Genomic DNA, 24,731 nt, shown 5'->3' with positions numbered 1-24,731 from the left:
TCTGAAGAATGGTGTTTCTTAGACCCCAGTAAACCACAGCTGGGAAGCCAAGGACAAGGTCTCCTATCCATCTCCAAGCCCACCTGTCTAAGTTACAGAGCAGCAGACAGAGCCCCGGTTCCTCCCTTGGGAAGCAGCTGTACAGCCAGATCCCTTGTGGTCGCAAAGACAAAGAAAAGACCTGGCAAACCCTCTACATTGATGCACATATTTGAAGCTTTTGGGTCATCTGCACCAAGCATATCCTCAATCACACTAAAAAGCAGGGTTAGATACACTTTTGTGAACATCTACAAGTAAGCACATGAATTTATTTCACTCCATGTGAAGCAAAGACAACAGTTGCTACTGTCATTAAATAGGCTTTTTATTTTAAAGTTACACAAATCTACCCCTTCAATTCTCCTCCCTGCTCCTCATTTTATCCAAAGTTAGAAGAGTCTATATATTTGCCTCTCCTTGGGGGCTGTGGTTGTGTTGCTAATTTAGTGATATCTGTAAGATAATCCCCTCACCAGCACCCCAATACCCTCTCTCAAGACTACAACTCCTCAAAGTTATTATCTTCTTCAATAAAAGGCACAACAGAAGGTCTTCTGGGATACATTGTGGAACTTCTCCTAAGGGCCACCAGCAGTGTTACCTTTCAAATATCGCAGCAACATTTCCTCCACCATCACTCATTAGCCTACTGAATTCTACTTGACAATGGCTAGTATTCTAAGCACACAGTGAATGTTTTTGTTAAAACATGGGCACTGTTAACCTTTCTCAGCCTCTTATTGTCCCTATAAAATTGTCTACGAAGGAACAATCCACTTTTGAAACGAACCATCATCAGAAGCAAAATAAAAGTACTGCATAAAAATCCTTACAGACATTATCTATTACTTGTGCAACCTATATGTAGTCTTTGTTTCTAATATGTAAAAAAATGCTCTAAATTTTCCAAGAGAACATTTCTAAATATAATATGAATATCACTTTTGTCTTGAGCCATATTGAACTTACATTATTCAATCATCTACCATTATTTATGTTAAGTGATTCATAATTCTAACTCCAAATAATTTACATATGAATCATCTCATGGCAGTGTTCCACAGTTCTGTATGAGAGTAAATGACGAAACTGCTAACTTGGCAAAGGACACTGCCTTATCTTTGGACATGGTGATTTTTAACATACAAAGAGAGAGGGATGGGGGGTATAACAGGAGACAAAGTAACTCTCTCAAACTAGACTAATCATCTTGTCTCAACCCACCCCAGCCCATAAAGCAGTCCTTTCCTCTGTGTTCTCCATCTCACTGAACGAAATTGCTGTCCCAAGCAGAAACAGGAAATGCACCCTGATTCCTTCTTTCCTCCTCCTCCTTGTGGGTGGATAACATACCCACAGTCACCAATATCTGCCCAGTTACCTCCTTGGTGGCCTCTGAATCCAACCATTCATTCATTCAGTTCTCTCTGCTCCTCTTGCCAATCCCTTACCTCGACTTCTAGGCATTTACACAGGTAGTTTTCTTTTATTTGAGACAGAGACTCATTCTGTCGCCCAAGCTGGAATGCAGTGGTGTGATCCCAGCTCACTGCAACCTCAACCTCCCAAGCTCAAGCAATCCTCCCGCCTCAGCCTCCTGAGTAGCTGGGACCACAGGTGTGCACCCAGTTAATTATTTTTTGTAGAAATGGGGTCTCGCTATGTTGCCAGGGCTGGTCTCAAACTCCTGGGCTCAAGGAATCCTCCCACCTCAGCCTCCCAAAGTGCTGGGATTATAGGTATGAGCCACCATTCCGGTCATAGTTTTATCTGGAACTTTCTTCATCTACTTCTTGGCAAACTCCTATGTACTTCTCAGGACGAAATCAGAAGGTCCCTCCTCTAAGTCACCTCCCCTGCTCACTCACAGCTGGGTCAGGTAGTCCTGTTCTCACAGCCCCGTATCACAGCTCTCATCCCACCATCTTTCAACCGTTTGTGTGCTGGTCTCTAACCCTCCAGAACTGAGAGCTTGTGGAGGTTTTGGTTACCTCACTCTCCAGCAACTAGCACAGTTACTAACAAACAGTAGGTACCAAAGTGTTCATGTGAAGGAGTAGACACATCACGCACTGCACTGCCCACATGGTTTCATAGCTGGCATCTGTGTTGCTCAGAGCACACTGCTGAGGAGAAAGTGGTGAGAGAGAGAAAATGTACAAATCACCACATGGGATTTCTGTGGTAAACATACGTAACAGACTGAATGATGGATACCCAAATACATCAAGTCCTAATTGCTGCAACTTGGAAATATTACCTTACTTGGGAAAAGGGTTCTGCAGATGTGATGAAGGGTTCTGCGATGGAGAGATAACCCTGGATTGTCAGAGGGAGAGGGGTAAATGCCACCACAGATATTCTTAGAGAAGCACAAGGAAGTTTCACACAGACAGAGGAGAAGGCAGCGTGAAGATGGAGGGAGAGACTGGTGGGCTGTGACCACAACCCAAGAATACTGCTAGTCATGGGATGCTCAGAGGCAAGGAACAGATTCTCCCCAAAACCCCCAAAGGAAGCATGGATTTCTGACTTTCAGCCTCCTGAACTGTGAGAAAATAATTTTTGGTTGTTTTACGCCACTAAGTTTGTAGTAATTTATTCCCACAGCCTGAGGAAACAAATACTTCCAAATATACTTCTGGATTTATGTCCTGCCCGGGCCCATGTAGATGATGGATGCAAAATTGTATACAGTAGGAAGACAAAGAAGGACCACTTCTAAGCACCAGAACAGAAATTGTACACTGTGAGAATTCAATAAATATTTATTCAGCATGAAAGAGAATATTAGAACTGGAAGAATTCTTAAATTTATAAATACCCTAGCCTTCTCAAAAGCCTCTATAAATCTGGCCCCAACACAGCTCTTGTAATAATCTTTTACTTAGAAGGGCCCAACATGCTTTCTGTCCTCTGGGCCTTTGCTCAGACTGTTCTGACCACCTGGTAGGCCGCTCTTTGACTGCTGCCTACTGAAACCCTCCCTACCCACTGTTCCTGCTCCAGCTCAAATGCTTCTTCCTCTGTAGTGTCTTCACTGGTCACCTACTTCTCTCCCACGTGCTTCCCCTGAAATCCAACATTCTTTGCAGTACTGGTATTAATATATATATCACCCTATTCTTAGCACAGTGTCTTGCAGACAGAATATGCACCAAAATTTAGGTGAATACATTAATCTAACAATGCCAGTGCATATTAAGAATGAACAAACAGAAGGCAAGAGAAAGAAAGAATGTTTCCCAAGTTCATATTACCTGAAGAAATGAATACATTGAACTTAGAGAGAGAACACAGATCAGCCAATGTACAGGCTGTGTAACCAAACAGCCCAAAATTCCACTCACAGCTCTGTCTCTGTGTGGTCTTTTGAAAGCTATTTAATCTGAGTCTGTTTCCTTATCTGTAACACTGGCGCATCTGTTTTTCAAGTCATTAAAGGTAATGTGCAAAGTTCCTATATATCCAAGCCTGGATAAATAATACATTTTAACAAATAGCAGATATTATTTTCAGCATTATTAATTTTCTGTATACAGCAGGTGGCCAATACTCCAAAACAGTGACTGAATACTACCCCCTCAAATTAACAAAAATTCTCTATATAATTTTTTTCTAAAAATAAAATCTAATGGGAAAAATCAACTTATTTGTAACTAATCGAGTTTTAAAATTATAATTTTATACAGTCTTAATGTAGAAATCGTTGTTTAGATAAGCAAAATGTAAAAGTGGAAAAAGTATTTGATCATGCATTATAAAAACAGAATGACATTCAGAGACTAGAAAAAATAAGATCCAAATGTGAGAATTGACTTATCCATTTGCCTCAGCACTTAGTGTACCAGACTAAATTTTCTGCTTACAAACGCCTTTTTTTCCAACCATAGAAACAGCTGTTCAAATTTTAATCAGGTAACCCATGTCCTTACTATAGCACTTTTTTTTTTTTTACTGTTTTGAAAAAAATTTTAATATAGTTCTATAGAACCTGGCTCACCAAACTATGATACATTATGCTTAAATCACACACCACCACATGGAAAGCAGAACACTTACACATATGGAGAAAAGGCTATTACAGTGAAAAATAATAGTTATATTGCTAGAAGAATAAGTAAAAGCCCATCAAATTATTTAAAGAAAATTAAGGGAAAGAAAACCTCACTTATTCAAAGGAAAAGGGGCATTTTGCACAGTCTATGCCTCGGTAATTATCACAGTGTAGTTTAAAAAAAAAAAAAAAAGGAAATGGCAAATTTGCCTCCTGGATTTTCCATTCTGGAGTTCTGAGAAATTTTTCTAAAACATTTGGGCAGAATGTTTTACATTTCCTGTTAAAAATACACTATTTTGTAGAAGTCCAATGAAGACTAGTTTAGGAGTTCCATAACTATAAAATGACAATTATCAGATCAAATCCTGCTAATTATAAATTCTAAACTCCTCTGGCATATTAATAATGTTAGCAGTTAACATGTGTTGAATTCTTATTATATACTAGCACTTCTCTGTTTTCCACGGCTTAATTCAACCAATTTTCACAATAATCTTACGTTCGTGGTGTCGATAATAACCACATTTTAAAGGAAGAAAAAGAGGGGTTAAATAAATTTTCCAAGAAGAGGCAGAGCCAGGAATATACTTTATAGAATCTGGCTTTAGAGCAGCAGTGTCCAGCATAAATATACACCATGATCCATATACATAACTCTAACCAAGAACCACATTAAAAAGCAAGATTTTTAAAATTATAACTTAATGTATCTAAATATTTTCATTTCAACATGTGATCATACACAAAGATATTAATGAGGTATTTCACATTCTTTTTTTAGTACTAAGTCTTCAAAATCTGGTGTGTATTTTACACTCAGCAGCCTATCTCAATCCAGACTGGCTACACTGAAGTGCGTTACAGCTGCATACGACTGGTAGCTCTGGTGTTGAATGATGCAGCTCTACGGCTTGTTCTCTTGATATGCTACCACAATGGCATCTAAAAAGGTCTTTGTCATTGCTGCTATAGAACATTTATTTTTTCAAACGTAGTTAAAGTATCAGTAACTGTAGCAGCATTTTATTGGTTGATCTTTTCCCAATCCCAGATAGAGAGTGGGACAGGAGAAAAAAGTTTATCTTATTGAGGAGAGGATTCTTCACAGCATCTCTGCTCATCATGCATCAGCTTCTATTCCAAATATCTTTCCAAGGATGTTTGTCCAGCAAACACCCCTGGAACACAGAGATGAGTCTCTCTTACAGGCAAATGGCAGATTCGTTTCCTGACCAGGATAATGAAAATAATAGTCTCCTCTGAAGCAAAGATTGGGCAGGATTGCTAGCACCTCCTCCTAAGATTGAGGGTTTCCTAAGCTCAGAGTTCCCCAGCTATGACATAAACCCACTGTGTGTAAATCATCCAACTGGGCCCCTCTGCCTCACTGCCATGGGACTTGGGAGTTAAGGGGAACCAATACAAGCATGAAGCTCATGCTACCTGCTGTGCCACGAGTAACAAATTCCTTTGTCTCTGATTCAGAAATCTTGTGTTCTGCTGGCCTATATGAAGCTGGAAGGCTTTGTTAGCTTGCCAGTAAAGTCCCAGGTCCCTCACAGTTCCTAACATACCTTTTCAGTGTTGTTGGGTGTTAAAATAGGTATCTCCCAGAGGAAAGAATCTATGTTTTCTAGTTAGGACCAAGATCAAATCAATTTCCTGTTTCAGGATTAAAGTTTCTGAAAAATAGCAGGAATAAAACAGCTTGACTGGTTTTCCCACTATTACTGGTGTCTACTCCTGCTGTGAGAGTCAAGTCCCCACTTAAATTCCTTCATCACAGTAAACACCTTACCAAGGTACTCCAGTTTCTTTTACAAAAGAGTTATGCATACTATACCTTTCCACAACATTTGGCTTTGTCTATAATCTTTAGGGCAAACTCCTTTCCAGTGGACCTATGGAATAATCAGAGGAAGACCATTTAAAGACATAAATCAGATACCATCATTCCTGTTTTCTTTCTTTTTTATACTTTAAATTGGTTTTGTTTGTTTTTTGTAGAGACGAGGTCTCATTATGTTGCCCAGGTTGTTCCTGAACTCCTGGGCTCAACTGATCCTCCCATCTCAGCCTCCCAAAGTGCTAGGATTACAGGTGTGAGTCACCACACCTGGCCCATTCCTGTTTTCTTCTATAGCACAAACCCAGGAAGGAAAAACTTGGCTCTTCCTCTGTGCATTAAAGAAAATATTTAGTGGAGTCAGGGAACAAAGGTACTCCCAAAATTAAAAACAAAAACAAAGCCAAACTGTATGTTAATTAAATATTCTTTCATGAATATTAACTATAATATTAAGTAACTCATATTTAAAGTATTTCAATTCTGTTACATAAGGGAGAGGCAAGAAATATTTTTCTACATGTAAATCTCAAAATAGTTCTCTTAGACAGAATAAAGTTTAAAAAAATGAAATTAATGAAAAATTTTATTATCAATATATTTTTATATTAGTCCATTAACGACATTAGTCCATAATTCAAAAGTGAAAAGTCCCCTGACTTCCATTATTTCTCAGCCAAAACTTCAGCTAGGATCTGATCTGGTACCATGTTAGTCACACCTTTAAATGCTCTTTCCTGGCACTAGAAAGATCATTCACAAGGATAAAATAATCTTGATGTTATTATTTATTTATTTATTTGAGACAGAGTCTCACTCTGTCAGCCAGGCTGGAGTGCAATGGCGCAATCTCAGCTCACTGTATCCTCCACCTCCCAGGTTCAAGTGATTCTCCCTGCCTCAGCCTCCAGAGTAGCTGCGATTACAGGCACCTGCTACCACCACTGGGCTAATTTTTGTATTTTTAGTTGAGATACATTTCACCATGTTGGCCGGGCTGGTCTTGAACTACTGACCTCAGGTGATTCGCCCGCCTCGGCCTCCCAAAGTGCTGGGATTACAGGTGTGAGCCACTGTGTCCAGTTATTATTTAATTTTTAATCACTTTTAAAATAATTTAATTTGAACATGCCAAAAATGTCTTTTAGTATAGAAAAACCATTCAATAAAGAACACCACGGTACTTGTAGAATACACTCATTCTCTCAAGCACAGCTGGATTTGCCAGGTGGTCATAGTACACACTGATGAGGCCTGGCTTGGAAGAGTCACTTGTCCTTAAACTGTTCTCCCTATAACAAAAACTAAATCCTGCCTCAGGTTTCTGACCAGTCTTTAAAAGTCATACTTCAGATGTTTTACTTTGTTACTTAGGTGACAGTCTGTGTATTAGAGCTAGGTAAAAGGACTCAGAGAACAAGGCATTACCTTGTGTACCAATGTAAGGAGCACTAAAGCTTCGCTGGAAATGTAACAAAACGGAAACACTGTAGTTACCAAAACTTTCTGGAAAAATCTCCAGAAATGATAAAAATTATCACTTAGAATGGGAAGGATAGCAGCCTATAAACACCAAGACTCTAATCTGAACCAAGACTCTAATCTGACTCTTTTCTGGTTTGAATATTGTTTACAAAAAATCTGGAATAGGCAAAAGTAGGCTGATTGTGATTTTTTTTTTTCCTTTTTTTTGAAACAGAGTCTTGGTCTGTTGCCCAGGCTGAAGTGCAATGGCACGATCTCGGCTCACTGCAACCTCCGCCTCCCAGCTTCAAGTGATTCTTGTGCCTCAGCCTCCCCAAGTAGCTAGGACTTCAGGCATGTGCCACCCAACCTGTTTTTTGTTTTTTTTTGTTTTTGTTTTTGTTTTGTAGAGATGGGGTTTCAACATGGTGGCCAGGCTGGTCTTGAACTCCTGGCCTCATGGAATCCACACACCTCAGCCTCCCAAAGTGCTGGGATTACAGGTGTGAGCCAGTCCACCAGACCTGGCCTGATTGTGATCTTAAACAGAGTCAGAGCTCATATATCCTGAACTACTGGAATATTCCATCAAGTATTAACTGAGAGGGGGGATTACTGTGGGAATTAAGTGATTTAATACAAGTACAGACAGAGAACAACGCTTGACACAGGTAAATATAGGAGATGTTCTTAAAAACGACTTATTCTTGTCATTCCTCTCTGGCTCATGATGAGACCCTTATATACACATCTCAGCCCAAATGCACATAAAACAGTTTTGTACTCTATGTATATACATATTATATTCTTCCTGTAGGCATGCAAAATGGCCGATCCTGGCTGGGCACAGTCACTCACGCCTGTAATTCCAGCACTTCCGGAGGCCAAGACAGGAGGATTGTTTGAAGCAAGGAGCCTAGGACCAGCCTGGCAACAAAGCAAGACCCTGTCTCTATTAAAAATTTAAAAATTAGCGGGAGGCTGAGGTGGGAGAATCATGGCTCCCTGGAGATTGAGGCTGCAGTGAGCTATGATGGTGCCACTGAACTCTAGCCTGGGTGACAGAGTGAGACCCTGCCTTTTTTTTTTTTTTGAAAAAAAAAGGAAAGAAATGGCTGGTCCCAAGGGCAGACTCAGGGAAAAGGAGAGAGAGACTTTCCAGAAGGGCCTTTTTAAAATTAAGAATAAACTCCAAGGAAAACTGTATCTGCAGATGAACAAAGAATTGTCCTCACTGTCCACTCACCTGTCTATACACTCTTTGACCACTGCAAAATTGCCATCACCAATGACCTTTCCAATTTTGTATTTCTCAAGGAGAGTTGATGACTCAGAGGATCTGTTTCCATTCACACCTGCAAAAAGGATAAATGCAAACTCTAAAGAAAACATCAGCATTTTATACTGATTCCTACATATTTGTAAAATAGTAAACTGCGATGCATTTATTTCTAATTCTATGGTGAAACTAAATAAAATATCTGGGCACATTTCCTGAATAGAACACCCGAATCATCAGTTTCCTTTTGACTTTGTTGGTTGAAATCAGAAACCTACAATCAATAAACCTAACAAATCCCTGAAACAGCAGGTGAAATAAGTGATGAGCCTTACGTAAAAAGGGTATTTCACTAAAACTTATCCAAAGTTTTTTGTCGATGTTCAAGAAAGCGGCAGGGGACACAAGACGACAGAAAAAGAAAAAAATAACAAAGAAAGGAGAAGAGGATGGTGGTGGGAATTTAATCTTCAAAATGTTCAAGATTTCTCTTCAAGATTTTCTAGTAGAGAAAACTCTTAAGAGCCCAGATAAGATAGATGTCTTGTTAAGGCTAATTCCTGGCTCAAAGCTTTCTCAAAAAGATACGTCGGGGGCAGGGTTAAGATCGGCCCACTTCCCACTACATGTCCCAGTGTCCAGCACACAGAAGATACCAAATCAAGAAAATTGAGTTTTGTTATCTAATTGAAAGGAAATACATTTAGAAGTTGTGAGCAGATCACCACAAAAATAAAAGAAGCCCAAGTCTAAAATTTGAAGCTTCAATAGCCTAGTTAATGACAATGAGATTTTTCTTTATCTTGAAGTGACCCCCATCCCCACCTCTTACTAAGACCAAAGGGGCTGACAGGTGATGTGATCATGTCCCTCTTTAGGAAGATAGCAATTTAGCACAAGTGAGTTTTAGGTGAGCACCAAGTTCACGTGCATAATTTCCTTTACCAAAGTAATGATCAGATTGAGAACTACCTTCAGGGCTCATGCAACGGTCAAGTTCAGGTCCACCGTTTACATTGGAAGAAGATCTGCCGTGAGCAGAAATCTGCTGAAAGAGGAGAATGACCATTATTTATCAGGATAATTCACAAATCTTTAGCTAACTAATCTGTTGACACAGAAAATGCTTACAGAATGTAAAAACATGTCACAGAAACCGAGGAGGCATTCCCTTTCTTCTCATCTCACCTCTCTCCTTATGTACATCACACCAATGCATTTCTTCCTTAGATATTTCATTCAGATTAGACATAAGAAAAATCATCATTGTTGCTTTTTGAAATTATGTTATTTTTTTACTTCCATAAAAGGAATTAAAAGACTCTATCGTATCACAGCTGGATAAGATAGTTATTAGTGGCACAATAAGGCTTAGAACTATAGAGAATTCTAATGGTTCCAGGTTAAACATGTGACTCCTAGGAGTTTAATCATTTTATTTCCTCGTGATAAATGATAACTGATGGACAACTGCAATTTTTCAAAATTTAACTTTTTTGTTGTTCTGTTTAATTTTTAGCTGCTAAAATTGGAGGCAACTCCAAATCGACAGCACTCTGTGGCAGAATGTTTAAAAAGCTACAGTGTTTAAAAACAATGTCCAGAGAAGGGACGTAAAAGGAAAGCCTAAAAGAAAATCATACCATTCTCTGTTCCATTCCCCACCCACGGCCGCCACCCTGGTCCAAGTCCTTCTCCAGCTACACTTGGCGTTGCATCAAAGGCCTCTTTAGTTACTCTCAGTCTCTCCTATTCCACATAGCATTGCCAGAGAAATTTTTCCTGAGAACAGTTGAGATATCACCTCCAGGATTCAGAAACCCCAGTGTGTCTTTGTTACCAACATAATAAGTAACTCCAAAATCTTCAGCATGGCATTCAGGCCATGATCTGTCCCCCTACCTACTTGTCTAATGTGTTTCCCACCACTTGTTCTGATGTGTTTTATACTTACAACAATTCAATTTGCTTTTATCTTTCCAAAGTTATTTAAACTTTCAAGCCTTAATTTTCTTCTCTGAAAATGGAGATAGTAGCAGTGTCCAACCCAAAGATTTGCTAGAAAATAAAAATTAGCTTATCCCTGTAAAATCACTTTGTGTCTGACATGTAACACTAACTCAAATATTAGTTTATCAGTGCCTTTTCTTAAATCATCTAGCAGAGAAACCTGAAATGAGTGATGAAGAACATGGGCTTGGTGCGGTGGTGCACACCTATAATCCCAGCACTTTGGGAGGCCTTGACGGGTGGACCACCTGAGGTCAGGAGTTTGAGACCAGCCTGACCAACATGGTGAAACCCCGTCTCTACTGAAAATACAAAATCAGCCAGGTGTGGTGATGCATGCCTGTAATCCCAGCTACCTGGGAGGCTGAGGCATGAGAATAGCTTGAACCAGGAGGTGGAGGTTGCAGTGAGCTGAGATCACACCACTGGGCTCCAGCATAGGCAACAAGAGTGAAACTCCTCAAAAAAAAAAAAAGAAAAAAAGAATGTTTGTGAACTGTTGAATGTAAATGGCCATAAGAGACCTTTTGCTAAATAAAAGACAGGGTCTCACTCTGTTGCCCAGGCTGGAGTACAGTGATGCAATCTTGGCTCACTGCAGCCTCCACCTCCTAGGCTCAAGGGATCCTCCCACCTCAGTCTCCCAAGTAGCTGGGACTACAGGTATACACCACCACACCCAGCTAATTTTTGTATTTTTTGTGGAGACAGGGTCTCATTATGTTTCCCAGGCTGGTCTCAAACTCCTGGGATCAAGCCATCTGCCTGCGTCAGCCTCCCAAAGTGCTGGAATTACAGGCGTGAGCCACCATTTGGCCTGGCCAGCTAAATTCTTAATGGGAATAAAGATAAGAACATGATTTTTCTGGAAAGTCATATCTCAGAAAATAAAAAGATCTCTGCTGATCACGGCCTGCCCCAGAATAAAGTAACGGGGGAGGTGGAAAAGCAGCGCTCAGGAAGCATAGTGGACAGTGACCAGTGGACTCACATGTCTAATCTCACAGCCCAGGGCAACACAGCCCCACATGGTCAGGCCACAGGCAGCTGGGTGAGGCATGGTCACTGGGCAAGAGAACCACCTCCTCTCCCAGCACTCAGGCCTCAGGACTTTGAGCAGAGTGCAGGTCCCCACACCGACTGCTGAGGTCCTAAGACCTGTACCTGGGTCCCTGCTCTCCCCGAAGCCTGCTTGTTCAGATATCCTGGAAGCAGGTAATGGTCCTGCAACAAGTCCTGTTCTTGAGCTAATTTGGGTAAGTACTGGGTTACTGCAAGCTGATGTGTTGTCTGAGTCAAGGACACTCATCACATCAGGAGGGGCTGAAACAGGCATTTCTACTTCAGTGTACATTTTCACATGGATCAGCAACTAATCGAAGTGTTTATCACTTGAGTTCCTGTGAACCATTGTAATGTTCCCAATGTTTATTTTGATTAAACCTTCACTCCCACCCTACCCAGATCCCCTGTACAGCTCAGCAATTACAAACCTGGCATGTGTTGGGATTTGTGGGTGACATTGAGCAGGGAAAGAGACCAGGAAACAGGACAAGTGATGGAAGGACTAAAAGACAGTGGCACCTGGGCTGAAGCCTTGAGCCTCAGAAGGAAAAGGGGGCCTTGTGCGGGGGGGGGGGGGGGGGGGGGGGGAGAGCGAGAGAGAGAGAGAGAGAGAGAGAGAGAGAGCGCGTGCGCGCAAGAGCGAGCAAGACTGAGCACGGCATGGGGCCAAGCAAAGGGCCACTTTCAAGTGTACCTAACAGAGTCTCCACTAAATACCAGGAAATGCAGCTTCTTAGCAAACAGTAAGGCCAAGGACATTTTTCAAAGCTGTCAAATTAATATTTTTTAAAAGGTGTTAAGCCTCAAGTATTAAAACAAATAAACAAACAATTATGTAGCGTTAACAGGGATGGCTTATCCAATTACTTAACCAAATATGCTCCTTTATTTGAAAATATGCCTTTCCTAAAGAGAAGAAAAAAACATGAAAAAATAAAAGGGATAATTTTATTATAGTGCAGCTGAACAGAGAAACATAATTAGACACAGAGACAATTTTCTTTCTCCCTCTTCACTCCTCTGTAAAATCTACAGCAATGACTTGTGCTGTTTTAAGGGATAAGAAGATTAAGACACATCGTTATTACTGCTCAGATGTTTACAATCTAATGAGGAGGGACAGGTGCACCTAAACGTAAAACCGTCAGCGAAACCTCTGCATTTCAGGACAGGTGCTGATGGTTACAAATGACTCTGAAGAGCCGTGAGAGGGAGCCATTTTGCTACAGCACAAATCTGAGCTTGCGTTTGAATCGCTCAGCTAGGGATTCAGTTCATCGGACCTCCCACTAATGAATCCTGGCTTTCCAGAGGTAGAAGAAAAGCTGGGTATTCAGCAAGATCTCTGAACAGATCGCTGGCAAATGTGACGCATCTATTGTTAAATATAAGGCAAAGCATTCCCAGTGACCTGAGAAACATGCAGACAAAGAGCAATGAAAACACAAGAAATAAAGCTATGACTTCACACAATTCTCATTTCCTTTGCAAAATTTGTATATTCCCTTGTCTCCTGTAAATGAATACTCTCTTAATGAAGCAAGAATTAAATTAGTACCAGCAAGATCAAATACGGCATTCAAGATTAAACCTGTCCCATTTCTATTGTCAAACTAACAATTTCTATTAAAATCTCTTAAAATGCTAATGAGCATTCCTGCTTCCATCAGCAACTATGATGCTGAGACAGCACAAAGAAAAGTGCCTAGATGCTGTATGCTAGCAAGGTCCTTCTCAATAAAGCATAATGGATGGCAGCATTTACAGTTTTGCAGGATACCATTCATAATTGCCAACTGGTTCAGAGAGACAGCATTGTGTTTGCAGTGGCAAGTGGATGGGGGATATATTTCCTAATGAGGTCCTGATTCTGATTGGCCAAGGAGGGAGGTTGACAGAAGAGAACCTTGAAGATATTGCTAAGTGTCTTCTCTGGGATCTGGTGCCCCTGCACCACCTCGTTACTTCTCTGGCAGCAGTAGCTCCATTTTTATTAATAATCAAGGAAGGGAAATGTGCAAGAATCCTCTTCTGCTAAAAACGTTTTTTTTTTTTTTTCAGACGGAGTCTCACTTTGTCACCCAGGCTGGGGCAGCATGATCTTGGCTTACTGCAACCTCTGCCTCCTGGGTTCAAGTGATTCTCCTGCCTCAGCCTCCCAAGTAGCTGAGATTACAGGCACCCACCACCATGCCTGGCTGATTTTTTTATATTTTTGGTAGAGACAGGGTTTCACCATTTTAGCCAGGCTGGTCTCGAACTCCTGACCTCAAGTGATCCACCTGCCTTGGACTCCCAAAGTGCTGGGACTACAGGCATGAGCCGCCATGCCCGGCTGCTAAGAACTCTAAAAGACTTGAAAACAGAGCAGAAGATGCTTTACAGTGCTCTCAATTGCTAGCATCATTTAAAGGTATTCATGGCTGATTGCGGACATCTGATGAAGAGCAACACTCCACTTTTCTAGCCAGGGAGTTATGTCAGAGGGTCCTATGTTAAACTTCTTTGATAAGCAGATTACCACAATTTCCACAAATCTGAAGTTTAAGGAGAAATGTTAAGTACTACACTAAACTGTTTTCTGTTCTGAAATAGACAAGTCTCGAAAAAAAGTAGCAAGAGTGATTACTTACTGCATTATCGCATATTACTGTTGACTTGAGTATAATGCTGGCTACCCTTGTGCTATATTGGTTTTCCTCCATGTTCCTGGCTCATAACTCCCACAGCCCTTGTTATAATGTTGGGATGCTTTAGGTCTCAGAAAACAATCTCTCTGACCTTCTCCTGCCCTCCTTTCACCTGCCTAAGGCAGGACTCAAATCTGACTGCAGTCATAAGACTCTCATTCCAGAGGAGGTCCTGCCCCGTACCCTGAAGCAAGGAATGCTCTACAAAGAGGCTAAGAAAAATCAGAACAAACCGGCTTTGCTGGGATTAGGTCATATCCCTTTTTGTCCAGTCATATTTCTACAGCGTTGTCAATCACGCCTATGTAATGAAGCCTCCATAAAAATCCAAAAGGACAGGGTTGGGAACGCTTCTGGACAGCTGCATATGTGGAGGTTTCTGGAGGATGGCATGCCCAGGGAGGCCATGGAAGCTGTGCACGCCTTCCCCCATACCTTGCCCTATGCATCTCTTCATCTGTAGCCTTTGTAACATAATCTCCTTTATAATAAATTGGTAAACACTTCCCTGAGTACAGTGAAGTGTTCAGTGAAATGCAAATTAATCAAACCCAAAGAGGGGTCATGGGAACTCCAACTTGAAGCTGGTCATTCACAAGTTCCAGAGGCCCAGACTTGCCACTAGTATCTGAAGGAAGGGGTAGTTTTGGGGACTGGGCCCTCAATCCATGGGATTTGATGCTATCTCCAGATAGACAGTGTCAGAATTGAATTGGGAGGACACTCACCTGGTACCTGCTGTAGAATGGATTGCTCACTTAGTGGTGGAATGAAATTCATCCCCCACATTTGGTCACAAAAGTCTTCTTCTGTGCTTACTGTTTTTTTGGTGTGAGAGCAGAGCAAAAACATGGTTTGAGAAAGTTTTTCCCTAATATTTTTTTCTTTTTTAATAAAAGGACAAATGAACAGAATCTAGGAAATATTTGTAGAGAGTTTCTTGAATGTGTTTTGGAAAATGGCATCACAATTCAAGTGGTAAATGGTCTACTATAAGGGTCAAGTCAGAAACATTTTCTTCCTTTTTTTTTTTTTTGAGACACTCTGTCACCCAGGGTGGAGTGCAGTGGCGCAATCTCGGCCCACTGCAACCTCTGCCTCCCAGGTGTAAGTGATTCTCCTGCCTTGGCCTCCTGAGTAGCTGGGATTACAGGTGTGTGCCACCATGCCTGGCTAATTTTTGTATTTTTAGTAGAGATGGGGTTTCATCATGTTGGCCAGGCTGGTCTTGAACTCTTGCCCTCAAGCGATCCACCTGCCTCGGCCTTCCAAAGTGCTGAGTTTACAGGTGTGAGCCATCGTGCCCGGCAGGTCAGAAACATTTTCTATGAAGGACCAGAAAGTAACACTTTAGGCTTTGTGGGTCACAGGTTCTCTGTGGCAACTCTTTGACTCTGCTGCTGGAGTATGAAAGCGGCCATGTGGGAACAGATGAGCATGGATATGTTCCAATAACATTTATTAAGAAAAACAGGTGACTGGCTGAATTTGGGCAGTAGGCAAACTCCTGGTCAGCAAGAACTTTCTTAGGAAAGCTTTTCCTCCAAGATAATTCTTGTACTTTTAAACTCTAGAACAGAACAACCTTCAGGGTACGGTTGTTGCTATAAAGCAGCCATTGTCTTTCCTCACATCTTAGAATCACATAGGAAGATTTGAAAAATTCTATTGTCAATCTGAATCCCAAATTAATTAAAGAATCCCAGGTATCAGGATTTTTTAAAAGCTCCGCAGACGATCCAACATGCAGCCAAGGTTGAGAACATCAGTGGAGGAAGTTTCTGGCAGCAATTTTAATTAACTGTTCGGCTACCATAATCTATGTAAGTTCACTCTGTCACTCTAACCACTGCAAGTCATCTATAGCCAAACAACCTTGCCTTTGTAAGAAAAGGAAACAGGACACCCATATGGTTTATTGAATCCTACTTTGTACCAAGTCATGAAGTGAGTATTTTGCATTGAATGAGTTAGGCATGATCATCATCTCCATTGACCTGTGAAGAAATCAGAGCTCAGAGAGGTTATGTAACTAGCCCATCATCACCACAGCAAACGTGGAACCAGAATCCAAACCCAGGCCTGACTCTAGAGCCCAAGAGCTTCTTGGCAATTCTCACACTGCCCTATCCTCTAAGATTATGAGAAAAGTCCTGCAAGCCTATTAAACCAACTAAAGGAAGTCACCCAATTCTAGACTTGCTGATCAAAATATACACTATGGTATATGTAGAACATGTTTTATGATTATATAATTATAGTAACATTCCTGTAATTCAGTCACATGATATACAAATTGATAAATTCACAGCCTTTCCTCACATAGAATTTAAGGTAAATTTTTTCTTTAAAAAAGTAATTCTGAAGTATACTGAATTAAAAAAATACACTAGATAGTACTTGTAAATAGATTTGCATCATTGGCATTTTTGTGGGTTTTTTAAACATTAGGAACATCGTTTCCACTAACGAGAATGAAATCCAGTGTAAAGTATTATAAATGCTGAAGTAGGAATGTATTCAAGAACAGAAACCTTTATTATTTTCATATTGGATTTCTGATCATTTGAAATACTTCAGGATGAGTAACGAGATATGAAAACAATCGGAATTAGCACCCAGAGGCTGGTAACACAGCCTGTATGGTTAGACTTGGTTTTGTTTGGCAAAAACAGTGGCACTTGAGACTTGTGGTTGGTTAACAATGGTAAACAGAATCCGCTGCCTGTACATGAATATGGTTTAAAACAACAGACAGCTCTACGGTCTATCAAAGGGGCAGCATGGAACGCAACTCCTGCTTTCCTGTTCTTCAAGAGACAGACACCACCACAGCTGACTACATGGCCTGTCAAAACCAGCAGAGAATCTCATCGCACCCCTCGGAGAAAGCCTTTCGAGTAAGGTGTTGGCTTACCGGATTCTTACTGGATTGTGACCAACAGACAGGTGGTGTGACTACGGCTACTTGCTAAAAATACCTGCATGCTTTCACTGTGAGGTTTCACTGATTTCTAGGATGCCAGAGTGATGAGAGAGGTGCCTGCCTCTTCAGTTATAACTATGGAGGCTACTATAAGCAGCCACGATGACAATCTCTAAGTCTTTAATTCCCTCCAATTACCTATAATGCACTACCAAGAAGAATTTCTGGGTCCACTTTTATGAATAATGGGGCATTTAAGTTTAACACATGTGCCGGTTGCATTCAACTGAAATTCTTACAATTGATCCTATTTATACACTGATTTACTTGGTAAATCCTCCCTGCATCCTCAGAAGGATGGGCTTCAGCCCAGGGAAGCCATTTACTTCCCAAATGCACCCGATTTGACTAGCAACTACAAGGTGCAAATCACTGTCCTCAAAGTCTGAGATGCATTATGACTTATTTTGTCAGGGCACTTCAAAACTGCTTAGCCCCTCTTTTGGTTTTTGTTCTACAAAATCAATTACATGGAAAGATGAAGTCACTACCCACCTCTGGGGTAATGAGAAGTGGTCAATTTCTTAGTACTGAGGTTATCAACTAGTCCTAATTACAAAAGAAAAGCCAAAGCTCCCGGGAAAAGCAAAAATGTCTAAGGTCAGCAGCTACTGTGGATTTACATTTCACAGCTTCGAAAAGAAGTGTTCAAGTTCAGAAGGTCGAAGAGTTACATTTTAGCTCTGCCAATCAGGATGAGATACTACCAGCCCTTTCATAACACTTCACAAATCTGGAAAATCTTTCACCACTAGCAGACCCAGGAGACATCATCAGATAAAATATCAGCACATCAGACAGTTCATAATCTCAAGATGTTGGATAATGTTTCACATGTACTTTTTTCTTCCTTCTTTCAACCGGCAAGAATGCTCACAGCAGACAGCCTCCAGGCATATACTTCAGCATCAAAACACGAAACATTTTATCCCTCAGTGTCCACAGATGTGCTGTGACTCTGAAGCCTTAAGTTACTACTGCCTTAAAAGTCTTAAACTGGAACATAAATGATGAATTAAAGTTCAAGGAAATGCTTTCTTCATCCATCTGGCAGCTGATGACATATTTACTACTCTTTATTGCCTATCTGTCCCAAAGAAAATGCTGTGATTTAAGCATAGCAAATATTCCTATGGGAAAAGTTATCAGCTAGATTGAAGAGACTCTGAGGGACTTGCACAGAGGGAACAGAAGATCATAGGCTGGGGTCAAGCAGAAAAACAGAGAATCAGGAAGACGAGCGCATTAAAAGCAAACGATGTCCGCTGGGGTGGGATTCTAGGATTTGAAGAGGACGAAAAAGAATGAGTAGGGAGTCATCAGTCTGAGGAACAAAAGGACTGGAAGGAGAACAAAGCAATAAAATTGATGGGGTGAGACTCTGGCAGCCCTCAAAAAAGAGGATGGACAGGAAGGTTGGAAAGGACAGGATGAGGAAGCTGGAGCAGCCCAGGGCAGAAATTCTGAGTGGCTAATAAAGAGATGAAAATGGAGAGAAGGCTGGTGTGACTGCCAGACTCCACAACAGCCCTCGTGAGCCCCACCTCCTGTTTTTCATGCCCTTGTGATCAATCTCCCCATGATGAGTTGGGCTGGTGTGTGACCACCAAGATATTATGCAAGATATGGGGTCTGGCTTCCAAGGCTGGGTCACAGAATGGACAGCTTCTGTATGGCACTCTCTCTCTCTTTCTTATCACTGGATTCTGGGGAAAGCCACCTGCGGTGTTCTGAGGAAACTCAAGCCAACTTATGGAGAGGTCCACATGGCGAGTAACTGAGGCCTCCTGCCAACAGCCAGCACCAGCTTGCCAGCAAGTGAATGAGTGACCACAGAGGGGGGTCCTCCATTCCCAGCCAAGCCTTTAGGCAGCTCCGGCCTGGGACGCATCTTGACTGTAACCTCATGAAAGATCTTGAGCCAGAACCACCCAGTGAAGCTGCTCCTGAATTCCTGACCCATCAGAGCTGTGTGTGAAAATAATTTTTTACTTTTGTTTTAAGCTGCTAAGTTTTGGGATAACCTTTTTCCTTTTTTTTTTTTTTTTTTTTTTTTTTTGAGACAGAGTCTCATTCTTGCCACCCAGGCTGGAGTGCAATGGCGCAATCTCGGCTCACTGCAACCTTTGCCTCCTGGGTTCAAGTGATTCTCCTGCCTCAGCTGCCCAAGTAGCTGGGACTATGGGCAGGGGCACATGCCACCACACTCAGCAAAGCTTTTTATTTTTAGTAGAGATAGGATTTCACCATTTTGCCCAGGCTGGTCTCAAACTCCTGACCTCAGGAGATCCACCCACCCTGGCCTCCCAAAGTGCTGGGATTAAAGTCGTGAGCCACCGTGCCTTGCAGGAATAACCTTTTTTTTTTTTTTTTTTTTTTTTTCCTGGAGACAGAGTCTCGCTCTGTTGCCCAGGCTGGAGTGCAGTGGTGTGATCTCGGCTCACTGCAACCTCCGCCTCCTGGATTCAAGCAATTCTCCCGCCTCAGCCTCCCAGGTGGGATAACCTGTTTGTAACAGAGTCATCTATAGATTACTGATAGGGTTGGAATATGTGAAGAGGGCAGGAAAGCAGAGATGAAGGGAAAGTTGAGAGGAAAAGCTGGTGATAGAAAAGCAGAGGAGGTAATAAAATCTGGAGTCTGACTTCTCTCACTTTCTCTTTCCCCCTTGTACACCACTGCATGTTAGTTTTTTGTAAGTGAAACTGCCTTTATGTGAAAATGGAACCTGGAAATGCCAAGGTTTATGGTAAGAAAGAATAACAAGGCTATCCTGACTGCTTTCTCCATATTTAATCAATCTCAATCCTGTGTGGTAGGTCCTATTAATCCCTTTTTTCACAGATAGGGGTGATGTGACTTGCCCAAGGTAAAATAGCTTAAAAGTGACCATGCCAAGATCAAACCCAGGCACTTGGACTTCACGTGCTTTTTTTCCATTTTTAATTTTAAGTCGGAGTCTTGCCCTATAGCCCAGGCCGGAGTGAAGTGGCAGGATCTCGGCTCACTGCAACCTCTGCCTCCCGGGTTCAAGGGATTCTCCTGCCTCAGCCTCCCAAGTAGCTGGGATTACAGGCACCCACCACCATGCCTGGTTAATTTTTGTATTTTTCATAGAGATGGGGTTTCGCCATGTTAGCCAGGCTGGTCTTGAGCCCCTGAACTCGTGATCCGACCACCTTGGCCTCCCAAAGTGCTGGGATCACAGGCGTGAGCCACCGCACCTGCCCCTAAATGTTTTAATAGATTTACCTGCTTGGAGTCTTCTGGTACCACCAGAAACCCTGCTAGACAAATTCTAAAAGGGCTGTCACATTTCACATGCTTTTGATCACCATCCTGTGTCCGTTTCCAAATGGAGGAGGCAGCAAAGGAGGGAGGGAGCTCAGGTCTCCCAAAGTGCTGGGATTAAAGGCGTGAGTCACCGTGCCTTGCCAGAATAACCCGGTGTAGCTGCACACCAGGGGGCACCGTTCCCACCTTAATAATCTGGCCCAAGTAGACCAAGACTTTTGTCTTGATAACCCTCAGCTTAACTAGAATAGCTCGGAATAATCACAAAAAAACTTTAAGCATTAGAGGACAAAAGGAAAATAAACCAGAGTCTCAAGGAGCTTTGTAGCCTCGTAACAAAGGCATAGTACAACTTGGCATGAATTGTCCTTACTTCATAAGTCCCTGGGCTCCCCATGTTCCCGGCTGTGGGAGGCAGCCTGGAGCCACTGAGGTGAGACAGGCTGTGTGTGGCCTGCAGAAATGCCTCCTCCCTAGGTGACCATCACCAGGAACAGCCCTGACCATCAGGAAAGCCAGATTCCCTAAGTTCAAACAGAAACAAAGCCAAGTTATAATACCTAGGAGTTAGGTTCTGGGGAAGAGGCCTAACAGGGACCTGCTCGGTGGCCTTATCCTTTAATAACTAATTTTACCAACTTTTGGTCTGATCATGTTGTTTTCAATCATTTAAGAAGACTGGTCTTGCTTTCCCACTGCGTCCTTGGGGCTGGTAGTGTTTATGAGCATGGGCTCAACACCCAGCTATGCCACCATACCCACAGTGTGACTTCATCACAGGCCCACCACAGAATCTCATCCCACATCCCTGTAACCCATGTATCTGCTGAACCTGGACTATGCTAATTCCAATCTATACCAATCTTGACAATACTCAGCTCCACTGAGTACTGTCTTCCAAAGAAAACCAAAAACCCTAAGTTATTGTGAACTCTGTGATTTTACTAAAGCTTTATGGGGTTAGGTGGAAATAATGGGCACAGTGTGGACAGTTTCACTTTCAAGGAGCTCCCATTAGATACCTATTAGCATGCTTTTCCCCCAAGCCTCTCAGGAAAAGTTGCCACCAGTTTTCTCTGTCTTTCCACCCCATTCACCCAGCCTCCTCCCTAGCCCCAGGATTTCCTCCCTCTTTTTCCCACACCTCCCCCCACCCCCATTCCCCTCCCAATCTCTCAACCCTTTCTTGTGTGGAGCAAATGTGTTACTCAGGAAGCTGAGACAAGAGAATCACTTGAACCCGGGAGGCGGAGGCTGCAGTGAGCCAAGATCGCACCACTGCACTCCAGCCTGGGCGACACAGCAAGACTCTGTCTCAAAAAACAAACAAACAAACAAATAAAAAACAAAACAAAACAAAAAGTCAGTTTATCTATCTTGAAGACTAAACAAGATTTGAAACTACTTCCAGTTTTCACACTCTGTGGTTTTAGGTAACTACTGACAAAAACTCTTTTATGACCAAAACTTCAGTCAGGTTCCTCCGAGTCCTCTGCTTGACTAGGCCCAACCTTGGGTTTCCCTCCCTGTCCCTGCAGAACAGGCTGAGGTCTGAGCAAGATTCCTGTTAAGTCAGTTTAGGGAAAATCCCCTGTACTTGGTGTCTGAATCTGATGTCAGATCACCCCCAGCCTGCCTTCAGCAATAAGCCTATCAAGTCAGTTGAGCCGGAAGCCTCTTAGGCTGGATGGTTCCTCTAATACTCTTCCATCTGCTGATTCCTACCCTGCTCCTTCGTTATAAATCCCCACTTTTCCTTGTTGGAGCTGGATTTCCTCTTTTCCTCCCTGCAAGGCTCTACTACAGCGGTCTCTATACCAACTGCCAGGGACCACCCCCACTCTTTGAATAAAGTCTCCCTTATAGACTTTAACAAGTATCTGGAATAATTAGTGTTTTTCCTTTAACACTACTTGAACAAAACAAATATATAATCAAGATACCACTAACTCTCAGGTGTCCTAACGTCTTTCAGTTCTAGGTTTAAAGAACCTTAATTACTTGGTCGCCACCCTATTTCTTACATGATCATCTGCAAAAAAAAAAACTATTCACAAGTTGAAGAAAGCTCTTCTTCTGCTACTGGCTTTTGTCCACCCCCTCAAAGAACACAGTCTTAGCAGAATCATCTTCCTCCTAAGAGTACTGAGAAAACTACGAGTACTTTTTGTGAAGAGCAGGGTAGATTGTCTATTTTTTATATCTTTCTTAATGAGCAAACCAAAGGGCCACTAACAATCCATGATCAGAGATTAAACATATCATCCTATTTTCATTTTCAGTTCTTTCAATGCCCCCACCAAAATATTAAAATAATTCCCAGACATGGATACAAAGAGGGAAAAACTGTGACAGAACATCAAACTCTGCTTACCCTTAACCTTATTTAGTTCCCTAGTGAATAAAATCCAGATAGTAAAAAAACCAGCAATGCCAAAAGCTGTGTCCTGGCAGCTAGAGAGACTGTCAGCTCCTGCACATGCTGTCCTGGCTCGGTTTGCTTGCTTTTATCAATTCTCTGATTCTCTGGAAAAAGATTATCTATCCCCCAAGGCCATTAAAGCATCTAACTAGGATAAATAGTGGTAACGAGTTCCTGCCCATGAAAAACAATCCTCCATTCTCAGACATTCCCTCTTAACTGATCTTAATAAGCGATTTTAAATGAAGGGAAGGGAAACACATAGTGCTAACACACAGTAATTATCTGTAATTCCTCATCTGTCATGCCATTGAAGAGAAAAAACTAAGCTGGTGCCTTGCAATGACATCAAAATTAGGGTATTTGGTACAGTAAAGTAACCTGACTAAATTGCATTATTTAAAAAGCAGGTTTTCATCCCAATGACAATATATACTACAGATTATGGGAACTGTAAGGAGATGAAATTTCCATAAGGCAGGACCCATGAGAATAGGCAGTTGTTAGAGAGCTTTGGGATTGTGGCCTAAAAGCTGAATTAGTGTGGCAGAGACATTAGTTACTCCTGTTTAATGTAAAATTCAGTGGTTTTACATCAGCATTGAAGTAAAAGAGCAAAAAATACACTTCCTAGCCTTTTAGTTAGGTTTTTCCGCAAGTTAACAGAACTATATTCCTAGCATTTTAGAGCTCATTTAAAATCAAAAGGCCTTGTTTTACAAATAAGAAAAAGAAAACCCAGAGGAGGTATCATAGCTGTTAGCAAAGCCCACAGGCCTCAGGCACAGTGGTGGAGAACAGGGGGTGGTCCTGGAAAGATGACTGTTCTTTATCTTACTTATAATCTTATCTTCAATCTTGACCAGTAATCAACATTTCCCTTAATGAACAAATTAGTCTTCATTCCTCTTGGTGTGAATAAGTAATCCTTGAGCATTTACTGTGTGCTAAATGCTGGGGTTACTATAATAATTACGATACACCTAGCATAGAAGGAACAATTTTACTTAATGTCTCAGCAATAACACAATTTATTATGTCTTAAAAATTCCTTTAATCTTCACAAAGGTGAGTGATCCTGCACAAGTATGCGTGCATCTGTGAAGTAGGTGTGTGCACAGAATATTAACATGTATTTCCTTGAAATGGTTAGCTGTCCTGTCCTGAAGCTATAGTTGAAATTACTAATAAGCAGCACCAACTAGCCTAGTAGCAAAAACAGAAAATGACAATATTGGGTTTGGAGTTGAAGATGAACTAGGAAGATGGGAGCTGGGGTTACCAATGGGTAACAAAAAATGGGGAAATGACCAAGACCCAGAGTAAGCAGGCACTAAAGTGTCCCATCTGATCCCCCAAAGAGGCCCTTCGACAAGGATCTCAGCCCCGCCTGGGGCAATGGCCTGGGAGAGAAATATGAATGACCTTGGCCTGTGGCTCACTGGAAAGGTTATCCTAGATCTGCCCTAGAAAAATTAACCAGCTCTAGGAGCCACCTGCTTTTGCTTTAACAAATGATGAAACAACAAACCTGAGAAGAGGTAAATCAACTTATTTTTATTTTAGTTCTCTT

At 41.7% G+C, this 24,731-nt stretch overlaps 1 protein-coding gene and 1 non-coding gene across 8 annotated transcripts in view; both read right to left on the bottom strand.

Annotated features, from left to right (window-relative positions):
• DCLK2 (doublecortin like kinase 2) overlaps positions 1-24,731 on the bottom strand; it is a 187,266-nt gene that overhangs the window by 25,826 nt on the left and 136,709 nt on the right. For 3 of the 7 annotated variants that reach the window (XR_004438175.1, XM_033215453.1, XM_033215455.1), the window contains 3 exons: positions 9,664-9,736; positions 8,659-8,767; positions 5,946-6,003 (listed from right to left, as the gene is read on the bottom strand). Coding sequence is in view for 4 of the 7 variants with exons in the window: in XM_033215453.1 (XP_033071344.1) it covers positions 5,946-6,003; positions 8,659-8,767; positions 9,664-9,736 (240 nt within the window). In the remaining 3 variants the exon portion in view is untranslated. Of the gene's footprint in view, positions 1-5,945; positions 6,004-8,658; positions 8,768-9,663; positions 9,740-24,731 lie in introns of those variants that run through there. The other 4 variants (XR_004438174.1, XM_033215452.1, XM_033215454.1 and 1 more) reach the window with 2 other exon arrangements.
• LOC117086493 lies at positions 20,698-20,760 on the bottom strand. Its single transcript, XR_004438395.1, has one exon. It is a non-coding gene; the product is annotated as a U7 small nuclear RNA (small nuclear RNA).

The sequence above is a fragment of the Trachypithecus francoisi genome, unplaced genomic scaffold (assembly GCF_009764315.1).
Source record: "Trachypithecus francoisi isolate TF-2019V2 unplaced genomic scaffold, Tfra_2.0 Lachesis_group1, whole genome shotgun sequence".
Taxonomy (NCBI): Eukaryota; Metazoa; Chordata; class Mammalia; order Primates; family Cercopithecidae; genus Trachypithecus; species Trachypithecus francoisi.
Note: the sequence above shows the minus strand (reverse complement) of the source record. Positions and strands in the feature narration are given on the sequence as shown.